Genomic DNA, 24010 nt, shown 5'->3' with positions numbered 1-24010 from the left:
ATGATTCGCGATAATAAGCTACAAAGGTAACGTTTTTGACAAATATTGAAACGCAGTCAGTTTCTCCTCACTATTGTTACCATGTAGGAACAGTTAGATCTGAAATTTGTTTCAAAATGGTTACACTGTGGGGGAAATAAAAAAGTACAGTCGATTACAGTAAATATCAGTATCTGTTATTATGCACGCCTGGTGATACTATATCCAAATTGAACTCGGCCATTTGAAAGATATATATATATATATATAAATGTGCGAATTGGCTATAATAAGGTAATGTATAAGCATATATTCTATATTCTATAATAATATTTCAAATTGCATTGGTCCGGATGGGAGAATTCAGTACTGTATATACAGAACCTTCAGTTTTATCATCTTCCCTTTATTAATTTCCTTAGATCTTTTGTACATATGATCTCAAGAGGGTACTGAATGAGTTCAGTGGTAGTTTTTTAAGTCTGGTCATTATTATCATGGTGTTATTCACTGTCAAAGATGAAAAGAAAAATCATAATTTATATTTTCCTTTGTTTCATCACAATTTAAGCAAGCCTAGTAATAGACACAATATTTCTGACACTGAGAATACATTCACTGAGGTCCATAGATATACCTAGATACCAAGAATATGCAAATAGCCCTTGTAGAAGTGGAGCAATATTCCATTTACCTAGGTATACATTTTATGCAGATTTTCACCTGGGGTGGAACAGGCTAAGAGGGAAAAGATCACCTAAGATTAAGATTTGTTTATTAAGGACAATGCAAATTAATGAACATCATTTACATGTGTATGCATAACATCACATCATGATAAGGACGTAAATATGCCGGGAATAGCACAGGGCTAATTTCCACCCGTAGTCCTAACATAAAACAAACACAAAACGGACCATACAACGTTCATTCATAAAAACTGACATCACTGACATGACCACACTAACATGACATTCAGTCAGTACAACATCACTAACATCCCTAATGAGTGCATATTTGGCTGTCTAACAGCCATTTCCTGAGTTGGCCCTTAAAGGTGGACAGGGTGGGACATTCCCTTAAGGGGACCGGAAGGCTGTTCCATGTTCCACTTCCCTTTATCGATAGACAATTTTTGCTGAAGGCGGTCTTTCTAAAATGGACCTCACAATCCCCTCTGGTGTTTGATCTAGTGGCTAATCCAGTGTTCCTTTTCTCGTGGATAAACTCCTTGAGAGGGGGAGGGGCTAATCTGTGCAGGCATTTATATACAAAGCAGGAACTTTTATAACGTCTGAGGTTTTCAAAATTTAAAATTTTATGCTTATCCAGGATTTTACAGTGGTGGTATGAGTACTGTTTCCTGTCATATACCTTCAATGCTCTGTTGTAGAGTTGTTCTATGGGTTTCATGGCTGTGGCCCCAGTAAATGACCAGTTTAGAAGGCAATATTCAATGTGAGAGAAGACCATACAGTGTAGGTATGTCTTTGCGGCTTCAAGTGTTAGGGAGAGCAGAGCAGTGGTTCTCAACCCAGGGGGGGTCCCCACATGATTTTGGGGCCATGGAATGTTTTGTGAGTTACATATTTAAATTAGAGCTGGGCCGTTAACGGCGTTAACGTGCTGCGTTAACGCTATACTAGTATCGCGCGGTAATATAAACGCATTAACGAATCTAATTTTTTACATTTTCTTTTTTTTACCTTTATTTACCCAGGGTAGGTTCGCTGAGCACAGATGCTCTTTTTCAGGAACGCCCTGCTTCACATTCACACCTGGGAGCTGCCCAGTACAACCACAGTTGACACCATTGGCCACTGAGCAACTCCACTGGAGCAGTTGATTCAAGCCATGTCACATAGTTCAAGTTTGAAATGATTATTTCTGTTTTGCTCCTGAGAGTGTGCTAGATACTGTACTGTACTGGTAATATTATTTATTTGTGTTAACTTCTGAATAAAACAACTTATTAAACACAATTACATCTTATTGAACATTATTTTGATATTTCATTACCAATTATCATAGCAAAACAGCTTTTTCAAACAGTCTGTAATGCATTTTGGAAACGGGAGATGGGCTCATGGTGTAATGGGCCACCTGGCCTGAGAAACATAAGGAACACACATATTTTGAATGCCTTCGGCAGGTTTTTTTTTTTTTTCAAAGCAACTTACAAATTGTGTACAAGTCAGCAGGAGTGGTACATACCGGTATCTAGCAGCCAAGGATAATTAGTATTGTTTGTCTAGCAGTGTCGAGCTTGAGTGTTATACTCTGAGTACATACTGTAGTAGTATAGACATATTAGCATAGTTGGTGGTAGTATAGACATGGTAGCATAAAAGTAAAATGCAGTAAGACAGTTATTATTGGTTAAAATTCAGATATTGAAGAAGTGTGTTTTTGGTTGATAAAGTGGGCAGTTTATCCTGTGCTGAAAAGTCTCCATTCCAATAGAGTATATATTTTGGTGTTTATTTGATTATTGTTTCACTGCCTTTTATTTATTACGTTTCCACAGTTCTTTCCTCATACTTTATTAACATTTTGTACATAATACAATGTTAAAATGATGACACAAAAAGCCTTAAATGTTAAATAAAAGGACCACAGCAGGAGGAACATATTTTTTTGCACTATAATGGTAACATTTTTATTAAAAAATGTGCCCCTAAAAAATATTCTGTGCCCCTAAATTGCACCTGTGCCCCTAGTGAAAAAGCTTAGCGTACAGCCCTGCACTGTTCGCCCCGAATCTCGCGTAAAAGGAGTTGAGATCGTTCGCAAGGGAGGCATCGGCACTCCCGATTGAGGAGGGGCTGACCTTATAGTCAGTTAGGGCAGGGGTTCCCAAACTTTTCAGGCCGCGACCCCCAAATAACGGTGTCAGAGAGCCGCGACCCCCACTATTATAGGAGGTAAAAAAAAATTGGGAACCCCTGAGTTAGGGGACCAGCACCGCTATACATTTTTTGTGATTTGTTTTAAACTGTTGTACTCGTTTGTTGTAATTCCGTTGCACTTGTACTCAATATACATAATGTGATCTGTAGGAGGATGAAGGATATTTATAATTTTAATATATATATTAAAGGTCCCCTATTGTAAAAATGGCCTTTTCCAGTGTTTTGCATTGTTTTCAAGCTATGTGGGGTTGTACCAACACTGACAAAATGTGAAATCTGTACCATGTCCCATTTCTGCAGTTCAGCTGAGACAATAACGCCCCCCACTGAAACAAGCCATTCTGAATTGACTAGATCTGTGACGTGTAAGAAATCTGATCTGCTACCGCCCGCCCATAATCAACTGTGATTGGAGGAGTTAGCATAACATTGAAAGTATGAGCAAAACCAAGCAACGAGTGGAAATAATGCGGAAGCGGTTTCGACAGCAGAGTTGCCACCTTCAGCTGTTCCTCAAGTGTTCGACAGTGTTCCTAATCGTTTCCTAATGATATTGTGCTCCACAAGCAATGAGCCAGGGCAGTTTTTGGGCTACACGCTGTTGTTCAGGAGACTCAGCCGCGGCCGAGATGAGACTCTTGCTTTACCGGCAGTGCTTCTCTCCCCTTGTCTCTCCCTCTCACAGACAGACACACACACTCGCCGAACGGCAGCGCTTCTCTCCTCTCGTCTCACAGTCACACACACTCGGCCAACTTACGTACACGCACATACACGCACGCACACACACCCAGAGACGGAGCGGGTGTGTGCGCTTTGAAAATGTTCCTCCATCCTAGCGTATCTGCCAGTGCAGGTGGGTGACTGTCAATCAAAGCGCATTGCGAGTATGGGCGGAGCCCAGCCAAAAACAGCTTGTACTTTGGATGGGGAGAAAGTGGTGCACCAAAGAACTTGATTAAAAATACAAAACAATGAATTTTATTGAAAAAGCCTTACAGATGTGTTCCATAGACTCACAGGAATTGTGTAACATTGCCCAAATAGTGAACAATAGGGGACCTTTAACACATTCTGGGCCACGTGTTGCGTGTTATATCGGAATGGTCTGGGATAATTCCTGCAAGGCTAGTTATAGGGCGCTAAGCTAATAACGTTAAATCGATTGGCGTTTCGGCCCTACACAAGCTAGAGTTAAAAATCTAAATGCATATGATCGGTATCATGTGCCACCATGAATGCATGAAAGGGGGGGGGGGGGGCAAGTCGTTTCTGATTTATTGATTACGATTAACGGCTTTCGTTATTACAACAACATACACTGACCGGGTGGATGGCTATGAGAACAAGGCCCGATCAGGCTGAAATTGATGTCAAATCGCTCTTACCTGTGGCCGGTTGGATTCCAAAATTAATTTCCCAGTTATTTGATCGCCATCTGGTAGATCGATATATTATTATATTTGGCTCATGCTATATTCCTTTACTGCATACTGAATTCGGCGTCGCAAAAAAAGTATTCCAGGCGATCTAAGCCATAGCTTTAGGCTAACACAAAAGTCCACCCGGAGCGAAAAAAAAGTTACACCCGGTCTGCAACAGGGGAAACTGCATTCTCGAGACAGCGCCAATACCAGGATCTGGCCGGTACTGCACTTTCAGAGTCCCAATATGCCTTTTCCAGCCAAAATACAGCTCCGTGACAACATCCGGGATATTAAAATGGAATAAAAGCAAAAACGAGTTTAACACGTGGTTGGCCTTCAAGCGTCGGCTCCCAAACACGTGTATATATACGTGGTTGGCCCCGAACCAGTTAAGTATGTTACCATTGTTATGCCTAATTTCTTGTTTCGTCAGGCTCTTCATATGTCAAATTGGACATTGAGCTTTCAAGAAGAAAGACAAAAGGTTCAAGGGACTGTGCCTATTCTTAACATTTAGTGGGTTAGTCTCAGGGTAGAATACTGTTGAGGCTGAATTAGACTTTAACGTCTACTGCGGGTTACATAAATGTTTTTTTAAATGCTGGTCAGTGTCCTACTAATTATTGCGTTTGGTTCTGGCAACAGCAATGCAAATAATATTATTTTCTCAAAGGGAGGCAACTCCAAAAAAAAACATTTTAGTAGCCTAGGCGAATATTCACGCTGTGTTTCCATTTCTGGTTGGTGATACTGGTACTGATGCATTCCCCCTGAGGCTCTACTGAATTATCTGTATGTTGTTTTGCTGTGTTGCTGCCTTCCTTTTCCTGGCACTGGGTTTTTAAGAATATTCTGGATGTGGCTGTGTGTAACATTACTGCTGGGGGGATTTGTCTGTATGTATACAGTGTTACAGGCTGTTTGGGGGGTGGTCTGCCTTGGGTGGTTCTGGCGTATGAAGTGTATTATGTCGGTCTGCTTTTGATATAGCATTTTGGTGTTGTAGGTGTAAAGCTGTGTTTTTGTTATTTTTGAATTTGTGTATTATGCATTTGGGTGTGTGGGTGGTTTTACTGCAGTGTGTCAACAATTTGTCTTTAAGTGTTTTTAAGTGAAATGTATTACAAAAGAATATCAAAAGTCAAAGTCTCTCTCAACCCCCCCTCCAGGCTCTTTCCAGCAGCGTGAGCTCCAGCAAGCTGTTCCCCAGCAGCACATCTCCCCACGAGACCTCCTTCGGCGAGGAGGTGGAGGTCCACAGTCTCCTAGTGGTGGACCAGCATACCTTTGAAGGTGAGGCAGCTGGGTTCACAATCATTTAGCTTGTGCTTCCATCTGGACCCCCTTCAGGATAAACCACCACGTTCAGCTTCAGAGAACAGGGCTTAACCACATGTGGTTTGAATCACCACCAACAGAATCTTCAAAAGCATTTGAACAAATCTCTGTAGGACTGTAGGCTCTTCATACGTCAGATGCTGCTTGGATGCCTTCAGAACCACAGTGCTCGTCAGCTAAATATGATGCACACATTATGCATGTCACTGTCAAAATCTCTTCCCTTGATTGTGTGCTTGCACTCATTAGGAAGTGGGTAGAATGGACTGCCTGGTGAGCTGTCTGAAGTCTCACACCACATTAACACTTTCAGTGCCACCAGGGGGCGCACGACTTAGTGCTTGAATGCCACCATCCACTTCAATGTTAACGTTAATATCGCCTAATCTATGTTTTAAATTATGGCTATGTGTCTAATCTGCCCGTCGCTTATCAAAGAATCATTTTCCAGTCAGTGCTGTCGAGGCAGATTGGTTTTTTATCACTTCATTTCCGTTTGAGAGCATTTTGAAAAGCACCCGTTTTGAGGTAAAAAAAAACAGCCCATTCTGGGCCATTCTGTGATAATCGTCTTTTACTGGAATATTCCAGAACGTTGATATTTGTCGGCCTATTTATGAATCGTTTTCAAATAAACGCTAGATAATCAATATTATACGTACACGCACGCCCATTCGAGCCGCGCGCTGATAATAGCCGTTTTCATTTCCTCATGGATTTTACAGTGAAACCGATAGAGCACATTTCACAAAACAGCTTATATCTTCATCAAAACGAGTCTGATTATCCTAACACTGATAACATAGATTCCTTACCTGACATCAGATGGTATCCAACTGGTATATTCCAATTCCTGATCACCATTCGAAAAAATAGATCTAACGTGTATACAGTAGAACTCATGATCCGCGGCGCTCAGAGGATCCATAATGAACTCTGGTAACCCCGGCTGCATCAGTGGACTGGAAAATGTGGAGTACAGGATTTTTTCCCCCATCCATTTTCATTGAGTCCATTCCAAAATCCCTGATGTCATCTGGGAGACGATAGGGGGCGCTTTTTTCCACATCTGATCGCCGGCGGCTCTTGGGTAGGCTAGGGTAGGCTCGCGTGATGCAATATGATTTCAGATCGCTAAAAAAAAAATCCGAGAAATCTCGTGAGTGGCTTTCAACGTAACTATTATAAATCCGAGAAAACTCGTGAGTGGCAATCAAAGTGTTAAACTGAATACAAATGATGACAATTGAATCCGTCATATGAAGAAAACAACATCTCCAAAAAAGAAGGGGCGGGTTTTAACTGTTTCCTGGTGGAGTCAAATCAAGGACTTACCTGATGGTTCAAGACAGTCGCAATTGGTTCTTCATATATGTGATGTAGAACACTTTTCATTCTAAATTAACGACAATTAAAACTGCTGGAAGATTTTACAGCGTTGTTATATAGTTCTTCATCTGAAGGATTATATTAGAAATTATTTCACAGGGTTTGACGTTAAAGCTTGCCCAAGAGTATACATTTAAAAGAATCATATCAGCACATTACAATCAATTGCTATTTCAGTATAGTTTTCAATAACAAAATATTATGTTACAGTGATAATCATCAAAATACACTTATATTCTCTTGAGTTTTTAAAAGTACCACCAATATTTTGGACCTTCTCAAGATTTTTGGAGGATAAGACCATACGGATGGAAACAAAACTGAACAACTCTCTTAAAGAATAAGTCTATACATATTTCTCTTATTGTCAACATAACTTATGAAAAGAGCAACATACTTTCTTCTACTTAAAAGTATGGTCCTTCCAACCAACACCAGATTATAGCTCGTATCCAGAAGTCATAGAAGTCCATTGTACCGTTGCAGTATAATTCATCATTGTGATGAACACAAGCATCGTATTTTCCCCCAGAACTACTTCATGAAAAAACAGCTGCAATTAAAAATAACAGCTTGTGTGCATCATCGGGCTATATGTGTTCATCAGGCAGTTTACATGATACAGGCTACACACAGAAAAAGACACAGCAGTAATAAGGGCAGACCCCAGGTGGTAAGAGCCGGCAACTGCACCTCCTCATCCATCACGCTCAACATAGGGGCCCCCCAGGGCTGTGTTCTGAGCCCCCTCCTCTACTCCCTGTACACACATGACTGCGTAGCACAGCGGAACAACAACACCATCATCAAATTTGCTGATGACACAGTAGTGGTGGGCCTGATCTCTGCCAACGACGAAAGGGCCTACCTGGAAGAGGTAGAGAACCTGTCACAGTGGTGTCAGGAGAACTGCCTCTCCCTGAACGTCAGCAAAACAAAAGAGATGATTGTGGACTTCAGGAGGTCGGGGGTCAAGGACTACAGCCCCCTCAGCATCGACAGGGAACCGGTTGAGAGAGTGAACAGTTTCAAGTACCTCGGAGCCCACATATCCGAGGACTTGACATGGACCACACACATTGACAGTGTTGTGAAGAAGGCACGACAACGCCTCTACTTCCTCAGGCGCCTAAGGAAGTTCCAAGTCAGTCAGAAGATCCTTAGGAACTTCTACTCATGTACAATAGAGAGCATCCTGACCGGCAACATCACCTCCTGGTTTGGGAATAGCACTGCACAAGACCGTAGCAGACTACAAAGAGTGACATGTTCAGCCGAACGCACAATTGGAGGGGGGCTTCCCACCCTCCAGAACATTTACATCAAGCGGTGCAAGGGGAAGGCTAAGATAATTATTAAGGACTCGAGCCACCCGAACAACTGCCTCTTTGAACTGCTGCGGTCAGGCAAGCGATACCGGAGTCTTAAGGCGAGCACAGAAAGACTCAGAAGAAGCTTCTATCCCCAGGCCATCAGGCTGCTAAACGAACAATAATCGCTAAACGAACAATAATCACTATGCAACAACCATCAAATGCACACAGCACACACACCCACACGCACACACTCACTCAAACAAACAACACACTGCAGCACCCACTCTCCACACTTTAGATCACACAAACACACTTACACTTTATATTTATTGATAAAGGATTTGCACTACAACTCGTACACCTACTGTGAATTGTACCTAAATTGCACCTCGTCCCATTTCTCCATTTCTGCCTTGCACTATATAGTATTGTATATTAGTACACTGCACAGTATTGTATATTGTATGGTAACTACGTCTATTCTGCATCGAACATTGTACATATGTCTAAACTGAACACTGTGACCTCTTTTTTTTACTTCTAATTTTACTATGTTTTTATTTCATACTTATCTTGTCTTGCACAGTCTCTGGAGCGCAACAGTAAGAAGCATTTTGTACAAAAGTATTCTGTACTTCTGTATGACAACTATTAAAGAAACTTGAAACTTGAAACTAAGTGAAGAGAGAGCCGTTATGAAAAGCTCTGCTTTTCCCAAACAGAACAGAAATGAGAGAATAAGTGGATTGATGTTTTGCCGGCCAGGTCACAAATGTCACAACACTTAGTCACATGTGTCTTCTGCTGCACTGAGGTAAACATGCTCCCCTGCGCCCAGTGTGCAGACTCACACTTTATATATAGAACTGACTGATCACAGTAGTTTTCTGCTATGTCAATTTGTAAAGCTCCATTTGCAAAGAATGAATCATTAACCCCGTTTTATTCAGCTTTTCTGTTCATGCTGGTCAAGACACGACTGATTTAATGTTTATTTGTCTCAGACAAGCATTAACATGTGTGTGTCTATCTCTCTCTCTGCCAGTGCTCCATGCCCACCAGTTCCTCCCCAGTGAGTATGCCCTGAGCATGGTGTCATGCCGCCTGGGCAGAGACCCGGCAGTCTACTTCATCGTTGGCACAGCCATGGTGTACCCAGAGGAGGCGGAGCCCAAGCAGGGACGCATCATCGTCTTTCACTACACTGACGGTTAGCACCCACTTTCACTTTAAACCCATCCCTTTCTTTCTCTCTGTCCATCCTGTGTATCTTTGTCCCTCCCTTGTCGAGCACTACATAATTCTCACTCACTCACTCACTCACTCACTCACTCATTCATTCACTCACTCACTCACTCACTCACTCACTCACTCACTCACTCACTCACTCACTCACTCACTCACTCACTCACTCACTCACTCACTCACTCACTCACTCACTCACTCTCACACACACGTCTGTTTTGAATTGACGTCAACAGTAAGTGGCACTGTGAACGCTAACTCTGGGACTTTCATTTGTTCTCTGTGCTGCAGGGAAGCTACAGACTGTGGCTGAGAAGGAGGTGAAGGGAGCCGTCTACTCCATGGTTGAATTCAATGGCAAATTACTGGCTAGCATCAACAGCACAGTGAGTGATGCCAAAGTCTCAAGAAAAGTCTGCTCATTCCACTGCCATCTTGATAACGGCAACTAAGACCTCACCCCATCTACACATTCGCCATACAGTGGTTTGTAGTCCTTGGTTACTATGGCAACCACTCACTGCAGAGAATGTTATTCATTTTAAACTCCTTTAAAACTCACACTTCTCTTCAAAATGCAGTAAATTATCATTTTACTCCACATAAAATAACATCACATTTAATCATTTTCTCTGAATATGTTTGTTTTGTAGCAAGTAGTTTGTCGCCATCTTTAGCCTTACAAAGTTCTCTATTCAAAACTCCCAGAGTGCTCCATCTCTTTAGAGTGTCTCTGGTGATGCCGTTGTCAGGTCAAGTTTATTTCTATAGCCCTTAATTACAATTGCATGTCTCAGAGGGCTTAACATGCCCACAATGCAATGGATGCCATCGTCCAATCATAAACTTGACCTTTTGTCAAATTAGGTAGTTGTATCAAATCAGATACATTTTGAAGTGCTTGTAACATAACCAGTTTGTCAAAAAAATACTTTACAGAGCAACGTATGGCCACAAACAAATGTAATGAAAGAAAATACTGTGTGGATGTGATGGCTCCTGGGCTTCACCACAGGTCATCTGAAGCAGTCTGGAGAAGGAAGGGAGAACAGTGGTTGAAGGAATATTTGAGACTAGATTCAATAAATGAGCCTTGATTTTATATATACAGAAACTGTCTCTGACTGGTTCCAAAGGAAGACATCTCCATTATGAAGGGGTTCTGCCACCTTGCTGAATTTGTACAGTACAATGGATACTAGAGTCCTGCGTCTGGGAGGGCAGAGACTACAGTATATTATGCCCTAATGTGGTGAACATACCCAGAATGTCCTGGGGGATGAGTGAATAAATTGGTTTAGAAAGCGAAAGCACAGTTGTAATCAGAATCAGAAAGGTCTTTATTGCCAAGTATACTTTTCACATACAAGGAATTTGCTTTGGACGTTATTGGTGCGACATTAGCGGACAGACATTAACAGACTAATGTTGATTAATGTAGGGCAAAGGCCATTTAATTATTTTTATGTTAGAAGGAGGTCTTTGTAATCAGCTCATGCAGTTACTGGGAGCCGGTGAAGAGAGACCAGGGTTGGTGTAATGTGATCATATTTTCTAGTTTGTGTTGGGTACTCTTTTTATTTGAGTGACCTTGAGTGTAAGTCTATTTGGCCTTGTTTAAAATAGATATTGCAGTGGGAATGAAAGGGTTTTTGTTAGTTTTCTTTTTGGCCAGAGGTGCTCTGAAGGGGCGGCCTGATTGGAGTAGCTGAAAGGAGTGGTGAAGGAGGTATGCTTGTTCCTTAGTGATGGAGTCTGCCTTTCATTTGACTGTTTGACTGTAAAGGTTGGGTCTGCGTGGTGCCAGTGATTTTTGTTACATGATTGATGATTCTTGTCAGTTTTCCTTTGCTTCTCTTTGTGAGGAAGTTGAATGTGAGGACGAGGGACCGGTATGCTGCTCTTAAAATGTCCTGTCTGACAATAAAACCCTCCAGCCTCCTCAGGAGAAGCATTCACTGTTAGGCCTTTTTGTAGACCCCGTCCGCATGTTGTGTGAAAGACATACAAGAAAGAAATAGTGCCCAAGTATTTAAAGATCTGGACATGTTCCTCCATCTGCTCCTCCAGCCTGTGGCCCAGAGAGAGGGTGTGGGGTGTCAGGTGCACAGCTCAACACAGCTATTTGGTCTTACTGATGTTCAGTTCCAGGGAGCTATCCTGGAACCAAAGGACCATGGTGTGCACAGGGAGCACCCGTATGTCGCCACCGGGGCCATGTCAATAGCATATGTGACTAAGCACAGAGATTAGGGTCTTGTTGAGCAATCTAAAAATATATATATATAATAATAATTAAATTACATGGTATGGAAGTACAGGTTATTACCTTCTAAATACCGGTAAGCCACCACTTATGCAAATCTGGCGGGTACTTTTCAATCTGTCATATGAACCATGATGCTAACACAATTCCTATTTCAGAGCCAGAGGGCCTCAAAAGAACTGGAGCCATTTTCTTAACTATGCATAATAGACTACTTTACCCAGAAATCAGTGCTACTGTGTCTGTAACCCCCCCCCCCCCCCCCCCCCCCCCACACACACACACACACTTAACACATTCCAGTCTGAGGGCAGCCATTCTGGCTTTATTATTCAATGTATAATGAGAGAGGGATTATTGTGAGATCCCAACTAGAGGATAAAGGAAAATAGTCAAGATAGTAATCAAGATTCAAGATTGTATTATCATTTAAAATAAAGTACAAAATAGAGCTGGCTCATGTTATAAGTTATAACATATAAAACAAATCTGGGCCCTGTTCCTCGTACCTGGCTAACTGAGTTAGCCGGATAATTTTCAGCATAGCTTGACTTAAGCCAGAACTTTCCGTTCCCCGACGTCAGATTGTCTAAATCACCATGGTAACGGATCAGAAAGTTTGAACCTGCTCCAGAGCAGGGTTTAGTTCAGTTAGCTCGATAACCTGCATGGCCACACCCTCGCAAAGAAATCCCAGCTCGCTTCCTGAAATAATTCTCAGTCTAGATTCCATTTATACCATTCTGAATTATGTTTTTGTGCTTCGTTCTTCTAGAGGGGGCTTTTGAAATGTAAAATAATATACCTAAAATGCTGATAATAAATCATATTCAGCCTATAGATTTACTTTGTCCTAAATAATGCACGTCATATTTATACGGATACGGCGCTCGGAGTTGCGATACACACTGCATGTCGTTATTTTAATAATGGCGCATTGCAAATGTGAATCCCGCGGGGATATTTTTAATGAATGAAACCTATTGGGCGTTTGGCTCTGATTAGTTTCATATTCTCTGCTGTGGATGTATTTGCTTAACGGAGCGCCCGGATTGTGTTTCATTCAAGCATAAATTGAAGTGTCTATGCGTGGACTGTGGATTATGAATTACGAGGAATCTGGATTGTTGAATTGTATCACTGTCACTCACACGTTATTGTGATATTGTAACTGGGATTAAAATGTCTGAGATGCGCTGTTTGACGGATTTGAGAAATTGAATGAGCCGTTGACATTAATGCATTTGAGAAAATGCATTTTTCTGTTCAAGCACTGTTATCTGATGATGAACATGTGTCACTGGTATAAACCAAAGGTTAATCAATTCAATGCATGTATGGATGATGTCCGAAACAGATTAAAACCTGATTAATAGTGAAACTGTATAGCCTCCAAGCCTCTGACACGTTATTTCGGGTCGCGCCTTGAAACTTTGGGAACCATGTATTTATATATAAAGTACATGATACCTAAGCCGAGCGCATACAGTACAGATATCCTCATAAGTATCTATTAATTCGTATCAATTAGATACTATTTGGGCTTGTTTGTATCTACTTATTCTGAAAGAGTTGAACTAATTATTTTCGCTAGCAATATATCTCATTTGTTTATTCATTCCATTAAGCCTACTGCCAGCAGGCACATTTAAAGAAATATAATCTGATTGATTGGGGTAATGAGGGACTTAAAATTAGCCTATAGATTATGCATTTAACTTGTCGGCGAGGCTATTGAGCCGTACTGTATTGTACCCATTCTGCAATCTGTTAATAAAGTTTTAAAATCAATCAATCAATGACGTTAGAAAATCAGGATTTCTGCGATCGACACCTGCTGTCTTTTCAGGTGAGGCGGCCGCGCACAATTATCCTGAGTATCAAGTCTGGTTCGAATTAACGAAACTGAATCAGCGTTCGAGGAACAGGGCAAGCCTGGATTCAAACATCGTGTTAATTGAATCTGGATAATGGGACTTTTGATCGACTTAGTTGAACCAGGTATGGGGAATAGGGCCCTGACCTGTATTAACAATAGCTCAGATAAATCATACCATAAAAAACACTATAAATAATATACAATATACACAACTAAAAATGTTGTACAAAATGCTAAATTAGGTAAAAGATGTAGTACAAACGTAACAAATATGGTGTAATATTTTAAGTGTTTAAAGTGAGTTGAATCCCCATGTAACAGCAGGGCTGTACAGTGCGAGATATATTGCACGTGCTACAGCAACATCCGTCTGTGTGATGAATGGATTTACTTCGGTAGCACTGGTGCAATAGGCATTTGGTTCATATAGATACTCTTATTTTGAAAATCCTGTTGCGGGTCTCATTTCTGCCCAAGCGCAGCTCCAGCTATAATATCTATGGTCCGGCAGCTAGCAACGCTCGGTTCGTTTCGATACTCTTATTTTGAAAATTCTGTGTCATGACTCATATCCGCTCTACAGCACACAGCAGTAGCCTCTCAGTAGCAGCAGTAGCGAACATTGAAACAGAGCAAGGATAGTGTTTTCGCGACTCAAAACAAATCCCTGTTTTATTCCGCAACGGGTCAAATGCATATAACATGCTTTGCAATCCTCGCCATTCCTTTATGACCACGTCGTGTTAAAGTCCGAAATTAACGTTACGTTAGCATAAGCTAACAACAAACCCTGTTCAGAGCGATAGAGAGAGACAGCAGAGGGGACTGGGAAGGAGGGGGGGGGGGGGGGGGCATTCTCCCTTCTGTGTGTGCGCGTTTGAAAAGATCAGATGAAGTCAGACAAGTATATTATATTGATAGTAAATGTACTGAGGGTGGACAGATAATGTTGATATTTAAACATAAAAAATACAATAGATAATAAATGTATTCATGATCATCATGCAACATAAAACAAGTGCAGGAACAGTTTGGGAGAGGAAGGGGTTTTAGGTTGCGTGTTCCAAAATTTTGTTACTTAACACTTTAACTGCCGAAGGTTAAATTCATGATATACCATCCCTTGCCAGCTCTATTTGTCTATGGAGAAGTTCCCCTTCTTTGCAGGGCTATAACTTTTTAAATTCTATTGCTAGATTGCCATTATTAGGGCCCATTCAATGTCCTATGTATTGTTCAGGGTGTATGAACGTTAAACTTTTTCATTCACATATTCACACTAAAATATGATCTAAAGTATAAGTATGTTTTCATCTCTTTCTGCAGCTTTCTCCAGAACGTGATTTATAGCCCCAAATGCATTATATTGATGATCAAATACAGTTTGGTAGCGATCGGTGGCAGATGAAAAATTTCAAATGGACGTGCTTCTAGAAGTTTCTACGTATCATCTGATGATGACCCGATGGGCGGGGGATCGTTTATAATTCCGTGGGCAACGTTATACCATTCATCTAATGTGGGTCAAATGTTCATCATAGCAGTTAGTGTCGAACACGGTAATACTACACGCTAAAACTCACCCCAGTCTCCGCGGGCCGTTGGGCGATCAGCGTGGGGTAGACAGTTTTCCATTATGGGATGTCGAAATACCCGGTCCATTTCCAGGTTGTATAATAGTATATACGTCCAAATAACGTTGTTTATTGAGTTAGGGCGAGCGATCTATTATCGAGTGTTTCAAGATGGAGTCGCGGGAGCTGTAGAGTGTGGCCGGAAGTAATATGGGTGATCACCACTTCATCCACATGACTTCCTGTTTGGCGCTTCTGCCGATCGGCCACCAGATGGCGCTCTTGAACCGCTAGAGGGTTGAGAGGAGGCCAGCACTGTGTCTCAGGGCTGCGGAGGAAAAATATGATTTCGATCACAGATTTTTTAAATATTGATATTAAAGACGAGTTAGGGCGTCCTCTGCAACTTTAGCATGGCTAGGAAAGACGCCTAAACACGTTTTCGGCACTTAAAGTGTTAAAGTTTAAAGCTCAATATATCAAAACGTGGCACTTTATAGTGAACAGGAGGTCTATTTGTATTAAAAACAATAAATAGTTTTTCATTTACCGTAAATGTCTGGAAGAGCTCAAATATATTTTTTTTCAAATTATATTTTCGTTACCTTTTTTGAGTTGATCTAAATGTTACTGATTGTGTTAAATGGGCTTATGATATCATCTCATATCGATTGCAGGTACCTGCATTGTATCGTATCGTGGCAGATATCGGCAAATATTGTATCATTGTCCAAAGAATCGATATCGTATCGTGATGAAACTGGTGATTCCCACCCCTAGTAGAGTCCATACACCAAATCCCATAATTCCTTACACGTAACGTGTCTGGCTGTGTGACGTCAACTTGTCAGCATGAAAATGACAGCCAAACACGGCACTGCAACTAAATAAAACAAATACAATAGGCACATTTGTGACTGTTACAAATATAACACGTTTTATACTTGTGCTACAAGATTTTGGCCTGTGCTACAAAACTATCAACCTCTGTAGCACCAGTGCTATGTGCACAAAAAGTTAACGTACAGCCCTGAACAGTGTGCTATAGTTCACAAGTTCTTCAGCATAATAGCTGGCACACATTATAACAAATGGAATAGATTCGCAAGATTCGCTCGTAGGTCGGGTTGTGGGGGTATAAAGGCATGATCATGATCAGGTTTTTATGGAGTCTCCTGAACCCAGAGTCGATCGGACCTTCCTACTGACTGGCTGGCAGTGTGCATAAGGCATATACGGTAATAAAGGCTTTGCTCCACTTCGCGTAATTCACTCACAGCTCGGGCTGTCGTTGTGGTAGAGACATGATCATAATCAGGATTTTATGCACCCGAGTCTCCCGAACATGTAGAGTATATCGGAGCTTCCTACGCTGAGCTATGGTAACTTCTCCGCACCTACCCCCTACCAGTGAATGCATCATGCCTCCGCCGTTTTCCAGAGGTATTATGCAGTAGGTGCGCTACACTCATTCTTAATTTGAACGTGCATTCTCGTACACATGAATTTGCATACATAAACGTATGTTCGTATGAAGTGGGAGACCACGTTGAGCAGGTGGGTCTGGGTGTCACAGATGATTTGAACGTTGATGGAGTGGTATTGTTTTCTGTTGAGTTATGGAAACGCATTTGGGGATGGTGCCTTGATGCGCTTGTGCCCAAGGTAGACAGTACCTGGACGTGTCGTGGCACAGGGTTTGAGCATCTGGTCCGGCTCCTCAGTGCTCGATCCATGGTATTGCACGGCTCCATTAGGACAGGTCTTGGTAGCCTGAAGCATCCCATTAGGTACTCATCGCTCTCTGCGAATGGTCTCTGCATGGTCGTGGTACTGGCACTCCCTCCTCAGTGAACAATCAGGTGTGCTAGGGTGCCGACTTGGGCCTTTTAAAATAGTGCGATTGATCACTGATTATTGGATGGCATGGTTCAATTTGCATGATTGATGTCCACCCGCAATTTCAAGTTTTTTTTTGTCACATGAAACATCATACCAGTAAGATGAGCAGTGGAATGTTTCTCCACTGGCTTACAATGTGCACACTAAGCAAGGTAAAAAAAATATTAAATAAAACAAACATGGAGATCAAGATGGTATATGGACTATTGTTGCAATATTCTCGTATTTATTATTATTATTATAATTATTGAATCTGAGGTCTGTAGAATCTTATCAAATTTCTCATAAATTAAACCCTTAACACATTATTTGCCAAAAACTAAGATTCTCGTTTCTGTGCCCCAACCGTTCAGTGCCATAAACGAAGATTCTCGTTTCTGGGTCATTTTTCCTTTTTTTCGATTTTAATACCCTATTTAATCTCAGGATGCTGTGTGTTGGCTGAAAAATGCATAGTGGGAATCTGAAGGTGCAGTACTGGCCGCATCCTACCAGGTGGCGGTATCGAGCTACATTTCTAACACTGTATCCTGTGCTGTGGAATGATCCCATGTCTCGGATTTCAAATGGGGATTGGATCTACCAGATCAAGCGATCAAGAAATTGGAATATTCTTTATGGATTACTTTCGGCCAAAGGTAAGAGCGATTTGACGTCAATTCTAGCTTGATCCTGCAATGCTTTCATAGCGATCGGGCTGGTAACCATTTCTAGTGTTCAATGCGAATGCCGTTACTGACGCTCGAATAATCAGAAACGACCCCCCCCCCCCTTTCATGCATTCATGAACATAATACCGATAATGTGGACTTGAATCCGGAACAATAGCGGTTTCAGGCGAGGAATGTAATTCCCTACACGTCTACAATGTAATTGACGTGTAGGGCTATTACTCAGCATTTCATGGATTACGATAGACGGTTCTAAAACCATACTTATATTCACCACGGTATAACACGGGAACGTATGGATGGAAAATGTATTTCTTTTTTGCATCTTGACCGGAAGAAACCCAGTGTCAAATGACTATTGTACTGTATCCATGGCTATAATATAGAATGTGGTTATAGCTCTACAAACAAGGTGATCGTTTACATGGGCTTAATGGCTGGCATGAGGCGCCAATGAGGAGTAAGAGGCGTGGCACTGGAAGTGTTAAGAACACTGGCGCACAACAATCTGACCTATCTACGAGTGCTTTTACGCATTCTTAAATCCTGTTCTTAGTTAAGAACGAATCCCAGATGAGAAACCATTCAGGAATGCCAGAATTGTCCCACGAACTTCGTAAGTGGAGTTAAGAAGAAATGTATTTAACTTTTTCATAACTGCGTTCAAGAATGAGGTCCATTGTGTAGTAGGACCTATTTCTCACCATTACTTGTTAATCCTAGGTACGTCTGTATGAGTGGACGGCTGAGAAGGAGCTGAGGACTGAGTGTAACCACTACAATAACATCATGGCCCTCTACCTGAAGACCAAAGGAGATTTTATTCTGGTGGGAGACCTAATGAGGTCTGTTCTACTGCTGGCATACAAACCCATGGAGGGCAACTTTGAAGAGGTAAGAACAGACATTTCAAAAGGAAGAAAAACGAATTCACTTTCACTTCCAACAATGCGTTACACAAGGCACGGCATTGGCACTAGTGGTCTGCAAGGGCCTTGAAATAAAGCCCGAGCCCTGCCCGAAAATAAGCCCGACTGTAAATAATATTTTAAGCCCTAGCCCGCGTGAAAACCCGAAAAAAATTATTATTATTATTAAAATATAATTTTTTTTGTATTTGTTTTAAATATTCGAAACACGGTTTTATATGAACGTAATAAATAAACAAAACTAAGAAGCATTTACATAGCCTGTTTCGCAATGCCGTCTCTCCCAGTGCTCGCTTATATAGACTGACTCACACATCAGCCTCGTAAAACGTATTGAAGGCTATAGAATCTTCTTTGACACACACACACACACACACACACACACGACACACAATAGCCTACTCAGTCAAACAAACAAACAGAAAACAGAAATCAGATTTCGAGCAGAGCAACGTAATGAAAATCACAACAAAACAATTAGCGAGTCGCGACCCAGCAAATAGTAAACATCACTCACCACGAAGTCAGCAACGCGTTGAACACCGTTAACAAAACCGGCTACATACATCCCAAGAACAAATTAAAACGTTCGCCAACTGGCTATATTCCAACACAACCAATCGAGTTGAACTTGTCCCCTGAGTTCTCCCTGCGCGCTGCAGTAATTACATCCAAATGTTTCTCTGGCGCAAAAGAGAAAGCGAATCTTAAAACGAAGGTCATCATATAACCCTAGTTATAAAAAAAAAAAAACGCAATAAAAAAATTAAAAACGGCGGTGCCCGGGCCCGGCCGACCCCGAATTATTTATTAAAAAAAAAGCCCTACCCAGCCCGAACCCGCCGGGCCGGGCCCCGACGGGCCTGGGCAAGGTTGCAGTGCACTAATTGGCACTGACCGCAGCATAAAAAGTTACAGACAAGACGACACCAATGGCTGAGCCTATGCATGGACAGAGATTGCCAACCCACCCTGGAATACAGTGTATAGTGATGAGTGAGGGCTTTAAATGGACTGATTTGGGTCTAGGAGGTCATTCTGTAATAGATAATCGGTGAGCTGGTTGGATACGGCGTGTTCAAGTGTTTTAGAGAGGAAGGAGAGAAGAGAGACAGGATGATAGTTATCTATGACGGTGGGGTTCATTATTTTTTAAAGCATCTTCATGGTTTAATGCAAACATATGTTGCAGGGACTATTATAATCATATTGGCGTGACTGTATGCACCAAAGTGTTAAATCAAGCATTTTTAAGTGCTTTAGAGGAAATGTCAAAATATTGCGATATATATTGTGTATCGTGATATGGCCAAAAAATATTGCGATATCATTTAGAGGCCCCAACCAGTGCCTCCAGGCTTATAGATAATGTAGTAATTACTAGGATGGGAGAAAACTCAACTTCTGTGACTACTCTGTCCAACTCTCTCTCTCTCTCTCTCTCTCTCTCTCTCTCCCTCTCTCTCTCCCCCCTCTCTATATCTCCCCTCTCTCTATATCTCCTCTCTCCATATATCCTCTCTCTATATCTCCCCTCTCTCTCTCTCTCTCTCTCGCTCTCGCTCTCGCTCTCTCTCTCTCAGATTGCACGGGACTTCAATCCCAACTGGATGAGCGCTGTTGAGATCCTGGACGATGACAACTTCCTAGGGGCAGAAAATGCTTTCAACTTGTTTGTCTGCCAGAAGGACAGGTGAGAGGATGAGCAGCAGGGGCAGACATATTCATCTGGAGGCACTGAACAAAACTATCTTCAGGGAGCTCCCAGATAATTATTGGGTTATGTAATGCAATGTGCCCCGGTTTAATGCTCCTAAAAGTCCAATCTCCTATCCATGTTGCTGCTCTGCAAGCAGTTATTTTCCTATGTTGAAAAAAGCCTCCCGAAGTGACATTAGTGTCCTGTAATCTTTTTCCAACCCTAGTATGGTGATTCCACTTGTCTAGTGGAATGCTGGCACAGCGCTAACATAGTGTGGAGAGAGGTCGAGCTTTGATTACATATATTCAGATTTAAATACAATGTGTTGCACATGGGAAACACTGTTGCTAGGTTGCAGACACACACAATCAGTTACAGTATATCACCTGTGATAGTGAGCTAGCTTTCCAACCAGGGAGAGAAAGAAATAATGGAAACGTTTTTGACACAGTCAACTAAAAGCGAAGCTGACTCACCCATAACAAGCATTTCAGGTTGCGTCATGTTACAAAGCTAAAAACAACAGAATACCTCCCTTGGCTTCTACTGAGGTCACTGCAATTTTGTCCTCTTAACCCTCTGATGTCTAGCCGGTTATGCTGCTCCTCCCTAAGAATTATTATAATTGTTTTACATAATATGAAACTACAGGTTCATACCTTCAAAATAAGCCATCAATTGTCAAATTCGAGCCGATAGTTTTTAATCAATGTCCTATGAAACATTCTGGTAAAATCCTTACACGGCTGTTTAAATTTCTTTTTGTAAATGTTTTTATTTTCACTTTTTCAAAACATACATAGAACAAGACATCACAATACAATAGATTTACGGTAATAATAATAGAGACACTAACAACAATAACACTAACAATAATAACAACAGAAATGATGGTGAAAATAATAAAGACAATATAAACTATAAAAGTACATTATCAGACATGACAAAAGACAAACAACAAAGACATGGCTCAAATATTCACATGTTGTACTGTATATACAGCAGAAGTGGCGGTTAAGGAGTCAACTCGTGGTCCACCATAGCACCCAGTGTACTGATAAACTGTGTGTGGAGTGTGTACGTTTATTTTGTATGTGTGTTTTATATGTGTGCGTTTAGTATGGGTGTGTGTTTTATGTGTGCATGTTTTATATGTGTGAGTGCATGCACGTGTTTCGTGTGTGTGCGAACAGGCATGTACTTCTAAGTACATTATGATACCCTCTGCAACGACCCAAAGCATCTACACACAAGACATTAGTGATCTCTAGGGAGGCTAAGAGTAATGGGCAAATCCGGCGAGTACAGTGGTGGATAGCGCAGGTCCAATACGAGATAGATATGGGTCCCATATTTCATAAAAAGTGTCCAACTTGGAGTGCAGCATAGACGTGATGTATTCACAAGCAATACAGTCCATAATAATGTTGTGCCATGACCTCTTTGATGGGACCTCGTCCTTGATCCAGAACAACAGAATGTTTTTCCTAGCAGCAAATGTCAACAAATTGAACAGTCTCCTATGTTTGAAATTCGCAATATGAATATCTGGGAGGCCTAGTAAGAGGCAGAGGGGATCCAGTTCGATCGGGGTCTGGAATATATCAGATAGTTCCTCTACGATGTCGAACCAATAGCTCTGGAGCTTTACACGGGACCAAAAGCAGTGGACGTGGTTTCCAATCTCTATCTTGCATTTAAAGCAGAGTGGGGATGCATTGGGATCCATTTTACCCTTATGGGCAGGGGTAATATGAATGCGGTGTAAGCAGGGACCGAAACTAGAGAGCGCCACCCGCCATTTGCGCTCAGTTTTTATGTTTGGCGCCTCCCACTGAGACGTCTGAGCGCCGTGTGACGGGCAATCAAATAGTCATGTGAAAACCGAAAATCATGATCCAATTCTTTAGCGGAGTTCTCACTCGCTGTCTCAGCAGACATGAAGCGCGCACCGCGCACTGCTGCTGCTACCCCCTCCCCACCTGTTTCTGTATGCCTGCATGTAAACAGAGGCTATTGCCTCCGAGTCACCGTGACGTTAGTTGGCACTGCTGCTCCTACCCCTGTATGCCTGCATGTAAACAGAGGCTACTTCCGCCAGCCACAGGACACGCCTGCCAGCCACAGGACGCGCGCTGATTGGCGGGGCCTAGCCCCTCCCCCTTGACCAAACACGGTTGAGACGTGCAGTTGTAGAGAGTGATTGATTGAAAACTTTATTAACAGATTGCAGAATGGGTACAATACGGTTGGAGAGAGGGTCGCGGCCTGGAATTGATTGAAAACTTTATTAACAGATTGCAGAATGGGTATTTTTTAGCATGGTGTTATTCACCGTCAAAGATGACATAAAAAAATTTATTTAATTGATATTCTCCTTTGGTTAATTTTTTCTTTCTTTTTTTTACCTTTATTTACCCAGGGTAGGTTCGCTGAGCACAGATGCTCTTTTTCAGGAACGCCCTGCTTCACATTCACACAGTTCCATTCACACCTGGGAGCTGCCCAGTACAACCACAGTTGACACCATTGGCCACTGAGCAACTCCACTGGAGCAGTTGGGGGTTAAGTGCCTTGCTCAAGGGCACTTCCGCGGTTGGTGTTCCTGCCGGTCCCGGGGATCGAACCGGCAACCTTCCGGTCACAAACCCGCTTCTCTAACCTTTAGGCCACCGCTGCCCCTCATTACAATCAGTGAAGCCACAGATTACTTGTAAAATGCCACAACATAAGAATGACAATTTTTTCTCTCTCTCTACCAAATCCATTCTGAGACTGAATGAATGAAAACTTTATTTAACAGATTGCAGAATGGGTACAATACAGTACGGCTCAATACACACAATTGTTAAGGGGATGCAGACCAGAGAAAGACTTTCGTCTTGTTTACATCAGGGTCCCCCATTTTCAATTCATATTGAATGACAACGGACTCAGTGCGTACTCCGCAAGTTGCGCGTAACATGAATCTCTCTCTCTCACTCTCTCAAGTAGCCAAATTACACTATAAAATTAACTGGATAGTTGATTTAACTTCATGCTGAAGCCATTCTAAAATCAGCTATAAACGTAAACATGCGTGTGTGGCTGTGTGCGTGCGTGTGCGAGCGCACGTCCCATCTCCGGTCTGGGTTCTGGAGAGGTAGCTGACTGTACCCCTGGCTCTCTTATCATCAGCATTATGAGATAGTCAAGTAATTTATTTATAGAGCACATTTAAAAGCTCGAGAGCCAACCAAAGTGCTGTACAGTACAGTCAAAGCATAAAATCAATGTCCTATAAAATACACAAATACAAACAGGCACAACAGGACAGGACAGTACATTCAAAAAATAGGACAAGCGGATAGGGGAGCACAAAGTACAGTATAGCACACCAGGGACAGGAGCACAGGAAGAGATACAAGAGGGAGGGGGCAGGATAAAATTGCATGGGAGTGTGTGGGTTTAGGGTGTGGGAGAATCAGGATTAATCGAAGGC

General features: G+C 41.9%; 1 protein-coding gene across 1 annotated transcript in view; it reads left to right on the top strand.

The window, feature by feature from the left end:
- Positions 1-24010, top strand: part of ddb1 (damage-specific DNA binding protein 1) — a 174756-nt gene that overhangs the window by 113458 nt on the left and 37288 nt on the right. The window contains exons 19-23 of the mRNA XM_084337444.1: positions 5488-5611; positions 9407-9571; positions 9898-9992; positions 18622-18792; positions 20411-20520. Coding sequence (XP_084193570.1) covers positions 5488-5611; positions 9407-9571; positions 9898-9992; positions 18622-18792; positions 20411-20520 — 665 coding nt within the window. The remainder of the gene's footprint in view (positions 1-5487; positions 5612-9406; positions 9572-9897; positions 9993-18621; positions 18793-20410; positions 20521-24010) is intronic.

This window comes from Notolepis coatsorum (assembly GCF_963971535.1).
Source record: "Notolepis coatsorum genome assembly, chromosome: 20".
NCBI lineage: Eukaryota > Metazoa > Chordata > Actinopteri > Aulopiformes > Paralepididae > Notolepis > Notolepis coatsorum.
This window is presented reverse-complemented; position numbering and strand designations above follow the sequence as displayed.